General features: G+C 54.5%; 6 protein-coding genes across 6 annotated transcripts, besides 5 other annotated features; all 6 read right to left on the bottom strand.

The window, feature by feature from the left end:
* On the bottom strand, window positions 1-332 carry TraAM80_09646 (surface protease GP63; the record flags this gene model as incomplete). Its single annotated transcript, XM_029386316.1, has 1 exon — window positions 1-332. A coding segment is annotated over one exon (332 nt), but the record flags the coding sequence as incomplete, so codon positions are not given.
* Window positions 333-787: 455 nt separating this feature from the next.
* Window positions 788-823: a microsatellite.
* A 495-nt stretch (window positions 824-1,318) lies between these two features.
* Window positions 1,319-1,347: a microsatellite.
* Window positions 1,348-1,490: 143 nt separating this feature from the next.
* On the bottom strand, window positions 1,491-2,033 carry TraAM80_09647 (retrotransposon hot spot (RHS) protein; the record flags this gene model as incomplete). Its single annotated transcript, XM_029386317.1, has 1 exon — window positions 1,491-2,033. One exon carries the CDS (start codon window positions 2,031-2,033, stop codon window positions 1,491-1,493), a length of 543 nt encoding a protein of 180 aa, XP_029233810.1.
* A 140-nt stretch (window positions 2,034-2,173) lies between these two features.
* On the bottom strand, window positions 2,174-2,548 carry TraAM80_09648 (retrotransposon hot spot (RHS) protein; the record flags this gene model as incomplete). Its single annotated transcript, XM_029386318.1, has 1 exon — window positions 2,174-2,548. One exon carries the CDS (start codon window positions 2,546-2,548, stop codon window positions 2,174-2,176), a length of 375 nt encoding a protein of 124 aa, XP_029233811.1.
* Window positions 2,549-2,564: 16 nt separating this feature from the next.
* Window positions 2,565-3,341, bottom strand: TraAM80_09649 (retrotransposon hot spot (RHS) protein; the record flags this gene model as incomplete). Its single annotated transcript, XM_029386319.1, has 1 exon — window positions 2,565-3,341. One exon carries the CDS (start codon window positions 3,339-3,341, stop codon window positions 2,565-2,567), a length of 777 nt encoding a protein of 258 aa, XP_029233812.1.
* Window positions 3,342-3,493: 152 nt separating this feature from the next.
* Window positions 3,494-3,883, bottom strand: TraAM80_09650 (retrotransposon hot spot (RHS) protein; the record flags this gene model as incomplete). Its single annotated transcript, XM_029386320.1, has 1 exon — window positions 3,494-3,883. One exon carries the CDS (start codon window positions 3,881-3,883, stop codon window positions 3,494-3,496), a length of 390 nt encoding a protein of 129 aa, XP_029233813.1.
* A 147-nt stretch (window positions 3,884-4,030) lies between these two features.
* Window positions 4,031-4,099: a microsatellite.
* Window positions 4,100-4,255: 156 nt separating this feature from the next.
* Window positions 4,256-4,275: a microsatellite.
* Window positions 4,275-4,305: a microsatellite.
* Window positions 4,306-4,944: 639 nt separating this feature from the next.
* TraAM80_09651 (uncharacterized protein) lies at window positions 4,945-5,397 on the bottom strand (the record flags this gene model as incomplete). Its single annotated transcript, XM_029386321.1, has 1 exon — window positions 4,945-5,397. The coding sequence occupies one exon, from the start codon at window positions 5,395-5,397 to the stop codon at window positions 4,945-4,947; it is 453 nt and encodes a 150-aa protein (XP_029233814.1).
* Window positions 5,398-5,691: the final 294 nt, after the last annotated feature.

A 5,691-nucleotide genomic window follows, 5' to 3' on the forward strand; every position in this document is an offset into this window, starting at 1 on the left:
CAGTGCTTCGATTGATTGTCCATGTCCTTCGCGGACACTTTGATGCGGATCGGGGCCCACTCACTCCCCACGCCCTGTGCGGCGACGGTGTACGCCTGCATCGCGCCCTGTCCTCTGCGCGGCACATCACGCACCACCGCAGTCGCCGGCGGCCACCTCCCCATCATCTCGTCAAACCCGCAGCGGTGCTTCCGAGCGGGAGCGACGGCGAGACAGCCAGCGGCGCAACACACCAACAGCAGCAAAAACACCGCAAGTGGGAGGATCGGCGTGCCGCGGCGTGGCTGGCACATCGCCGGAAGAAACTGCCCGTGTTGCTTCCGTGTGAACATCAGCAGCGGCATTATCAATGGCGGTGGCAGTAGTAGTGGTGGCGCAGACCTTTTCCGCGGGAAGAAAAACACAAAAAAAACACAACGATAGGCACTGCCCTCGCCCACAGTTGGGCACCCCGCAAATAACAGCGACAATCCAAAAACGAAGACCGCACCAACGAACGCATGGGCCGCACGATCACACACTCGCCGCCGCCCGAAGAAACACCCACCCGCACGCACTCGCACGGAGAGTCGGCAGTGTGGGACACCTCCCGCAGAAATCAAAAATAAAAATAAAAAACAAATTCATGAACACCTCGTTTACCGTCCCCTCCGCCCAGCCCCTTCAAACCCTGCCAGCAGCACCACGCAGTGCGCATGCCGGGGGGACCTCCAATCACGGCCCCCACAAATTCCCCAACGCCCCCCCACTCCCCTCAGCGCACCGCAGCAGGAGTGGGGCGCAACATTAAATATATATATATATATATATCAAAAAATAAATAACGATGCATGCAGCCCCCTTTCCTGCTGCCTCGTTCGGCTCACAAGCGAGGGCGACACGCCAGCGCAACCGTAGCCTCAGACTGCCTGGTCAGTGCTTGCAACTCGAACAAGACGGAACAGGCGCATGCGCCCAGGACGGCAACCCAACAAAAGAGAGACGCCAACGGTGTTTGCTCGAGGCTCTCAGCGGTGCATGCGGCATCCCCCATTGGAGCACAGACGAACCAAAAACGATGGCACCCAAAAAACAAAAAGAGAAAAACACCACGCCAACGCACAAAAACAATCACAATAATTCGGTTTGCCCCTGACCTCTGGGCTGTGGTGGCCGCCGCATTTGCCTTCCTGCCGGTGAGTCCACTCAGCATGCAAAACTTACCCTCTCGCCCAAACTCTCTGCAGCAACAAACTGGGAACAGCGAGGAGATCTCACCAATGGAATACTGCCGGCGTACACCCACAAGGCGCCATCATTCCCCACACAATTTTACTCGCAACCACAACACAACCACAACAAAAAAAAAGGTGCTGCTGTGGTAGCGCTGGCCATAACAATCATTTGGCGCACGACAGAGCGAGTCCCTAATTACGCCTCCTACCCACACACAAACACACTCGGCAATATATCATACTCCCTAAAATATTTCACCAGTAAACTCAGGCTGTTTATTCCCCTCCTCCTTTTCCTTCTCCCTCTGGTTGCCGCCCACGTTGGGTTTGTCGTTCACTTCTGAAATTTTCAGCTGATACCGCTAGCTGGCACTGACTCACCTGCTGATTCCAAAATGCCGCAATGGCCTGAGGGTCCTCACGCTCACTGCTGCCCGTTGCATTTGCGTGCGCGACGACAACACACCCCTGCCACGCGTTTATTGCCGTACTGTCCTCATGATGCACGTAAATAATCTCCCACGACAAGTCTTCCGCAAAAGTTTCCCAGTCATTAAAATAACTCCGTAGAAGTTTGTTGAACCGCCTCACCGTGCTGGCTTTGGTGCCATGCTCAGCCCTCGTCGTCTCACCTGCACCGCAACCATCGTCCTCCGCGGTGCACCAACGAAGAAAAAACCGTCCACAAACGGAAAATTTCTGCTCTCCGTTAGGTATAGCACCTTGTATTGTACATCCAACATCGGAGGATTGTGTTCCAGAGTTATTAATGCAACAGATATGCTTGGATGCTTTTCGAGGTTCGATTGCAGCACACATCTCTGTTGCCGACGACGTCCTGGTGGAGGCAACTCGTTGAGGCACGGCACTACATTTTCCACAAAGCCTCTACGCAGGAATGCGTGCAGAGTATACCGCTCCAAAAGTTCCGGCAATAACACTTTATAGTTCTTGCTTAGTCACAAAATAATGTCATTCTCCTCATCCACTTCGAGCAACCTTCCAATTAATTTGCTTTCAATGGAAAAACAGGCCGGCAGGTTAACAAACTCCTCAACATCTTTTTGTGTTATTAATCTGACAACTTTCACAAGTTTGTGAGAAGCGTCATTCGAGGGACACATTTCCCTACCTCCAATCATCCCATAATGTACAGCATTTGAGGCGTCGATACCTGCCAGGATGTTCTTGATGTCACGCACGCGGGTCTCATATTCATTGAATTGAAAGATGCATCGTGGAATCGGTCCGACGTCATCCATGCGCATGTGCATCCTTCTCCAATACTCCACCTGCTCCTCTTGAGTCGTATTGCACGTCCTCCACGCACACATCGCCTTCACGTCGTTTTCATCGGGGCAATTCATGATAATTTTGATAGCACCCTCCAGCTCCGCCCATGCTTTTGAAGTTATCTTCGTGCGGGGATGACAACATAATGATGCCCCACTCAGGGGAGGGCACAACATCATTTGATGGTTCTTTAAGTTGTCTTGCCATATCGATGATGATATACCCCTTCATTCCACTCCCAGCCAAATTTACCATAACCCCTCTAATATTATTCTCACCCTCGTATATTGTCACCATTCGTGCCGTATTGTCAAACAAGTATGCGAAACCCCTTCCAAAGCAGTACATAACCACATGGAGCTTCGTGGCGTCGTAGTGCAGCAGCTGATGAAGGAGGTAGGAGCCAGCCGCCATTGACTTCCCTATCCCGGGGGTTCCAATCAAAAGACGACGTCCCATTTTAGGTGCGTCTCTCTCTGTAGGGGGAAACACTCCTTTTAGATCACCCTCGACGATCTTCCACACCCGATGCACCTCAATGTTAATGCAGCAGTCGGCAATACGTACTGAATGGTTCAGCGAGTACGGCCATCGCTTTTCAGAGGAAAGGATCATGAGTCGTGGGCGTGGTGGACGGAATTGCTCCTCATCACCACCCACTGAGAAAAAAGTACACACAGTCTGCGTGTACTCCCATAATAACTCTTGTGGCCGTTGGCCCTCTATCACCACCATGTCTTCCCCCTCGCCCTCGGGAAATCCCATGACGTGACTCCACGTTGCGTTAAACACGGACTCGTAGAATGCCTCCGGTGATGGTCCTCTGGGGCGCATTTCGGTTTCCCGTGTTGCCCCTTCCTCCTACGCTAGTTGAAGAGCTGCCTTCAGTTTTGTTCGTGTAATAGCAGAGACAATACTCCTTATCTGTAAATTCCTTCCAGTCTCGCAGCGTGCCCACCATGCACTCCGTAAGCTTGCGTGCATCTTCAAAAAGCTGATATCCTGGTGGAATTGAGGATTCCCTCACGACGTCTCTGCTCTGTAACGTATTCTGCGGGCTGCTGCACAAACACCTCCATCACCACATTTTGGTCTTCACCCACCGCTCTGTTGGGGCCAACGTACTGCCAAAGGAAGTCGTTCAGCAAAATTATATTGCTTTGGCCAACACGCACATTACGGGCATCCTCGATAGAGCTTGCAAGCGTCCACTTTGGTTGCTGCAGAGTTTCCTCCACTCTTCGGTGCTGCGGTGCGGGTTGTTGGCTGTTGCCATCAAACCCCAACATCAGCTGACGCTCTCCTCCCTGCGGCACATCAGATGCGGGACGCTGCTTCCTATTACCAGCATGCACCCTCTCTCCCTTTGCAGGCATTGTTTCCTTCGTATTTTGTTTTTGGCTTGGCCTGAGCTGCAGCTGGGCACCAGGCACCAGTCAAAAGGAGAGTGAGAGGGAGAAAAGAGAAACAAAATAAGCACAGGCAAGACTCCACGCAGCCGCAACGAAAAAAGAGAGAGAGGCCACCCACACACGGCACGCGGCACACACCTCACACACAAACACGCATAGGCACCCCCAATCCCGCACACAACGCAAGCGTGATGCATCACGGCACCCTCCCACACAAACAACGAGGGCAAATTAGATCTCCCTAGGCAAACCGTGCAAATTGCACGGCACACACAACAACTGCGACGAGGCTTCTATCTTCCTCTCATATTGCACTTGACATTCGGATCCCCACAGCTCTCTCTCTCTCTCTCTCTGTGTATGTGTGTGTGTGTGTTTGTGTGCGTAGTCACACGCAAATATCACCCACTCATAGTGAAATTGACTGCCTCGTTGCAGTGGCATTTTGCGCTGCAATTCGCTGAGGTGCGAAGGAACAGAACACCCGCCGCCTCTTCGTTCACCCGCAAGAAGGAGGGACGCCACCGCATTGTCCTCCGCGACGCAAATATACGCTGCGCCCAGCACGTGATGCGGTGCACGTGAATTCCGCGATGTAAACTGTTTGCCACACGACTAGGCCGCACGGGGGCGCAGCCTGCGAGGGCAGCCTGCAGATGTCTCCGCCTCCTTCAGTCGTCGTGGTGGAATCGGCTGCATTTATGTGTGCTGCCACACCGCCGTCACCCGCGCAGTTGGCCTGCGGTACTCGCACGCACACAACGCGCCCCCCAAAGAAAAGATGGAGCAAGGCGCACAACGCCCCTCGCCCCCTCCCCCGCGTGTGAAAAAGTGAAAAAAAAAAAAAAACGGCGGTGCCGCGGTATCCGCCTTCGCCCTCTACCCCAAAACTACCATGAAGTGGTCCTTTGTGCCTTATGTACCTAATCCCACCGGCACCCACGTTTTCTGGCAGTAGGCGACGTGTCGGCGCCGCGCCAAAGCCGTTCCACGGTACTACTCCGGAACCCAGCGGAAGATGCATTTCATGCGAGCTCCCGCAGCGCTGTCGCCCGGGAAGGCGCTCGCCACCTAGCTTTGGCGGCATCCGCCTGCGCCGCCTGCAACAACGTATCGCAGCAGCGGTGCAAAGCCCCACTGTGAAGAAGACACTCCTGCAGCCATGTAGCAATGCCGCCGTCCGTCCGCCGCACCATGCGCGGATTCTCTGCCTGGAGGCAGCACCGCAACTCATTCACCGCCGTGTGCACCCACAGCTCGCGGGTCTCAGCGTAGTCCCGCGGTGTGTAGACGAAGCAGCGCAACCCCGCGGCCTTCTTCACAGAAGGATACCACCTGCCGCTCCAGCGCCCCTCCAGAACAATACGATCATATGCAAGTGAGTAGCGCCGCGCGGTAGACTGCTGCAGGCGCAGCGAAGACACGGAGCAAGGCAGCTCCTCCGAGGAGCCCAGCGCGGCGCACGGCGGCAAATTCATCCACTACTTGTTGCACACCAGCATCGCCTCCGTCACGGCGGAGACCGTCTGCGGGGGAGAAGCGTGGCAACCACTCGAAGCGGCATTGCCACAGCAGCTGGGAGTGCGTGCATGCTTGTGTTTGTTGCAAGCAAAGAAGCTTCCACACCAGTCCCCGGCAGGGCAGCCCATCGGGAGCAAAGATGGATGGAGAGAAAAGAAGCAGAAAAAGGAGTCGTGCGGGAGAGCAAAACCAGCCCCGTCAGGACACAGCGCTGCAACTCTCTGACCTGCAAGCCGGTGCTCCTCCATATA

This window comes from Trypanosoma rangeli, assembly GCF_003719475.1.
Source record: "Trypanosoma rangeli strain AM80 chromosome Unknown Tra_15.4_contig_00641, whole genome shotgun sequence".
NCBI lineage: Eukaryota > Euglenozoa > Kinetoplastea > Trypanosomatida > Trypanosomatidae > Trypanosoma > Trypanosoma rangeli.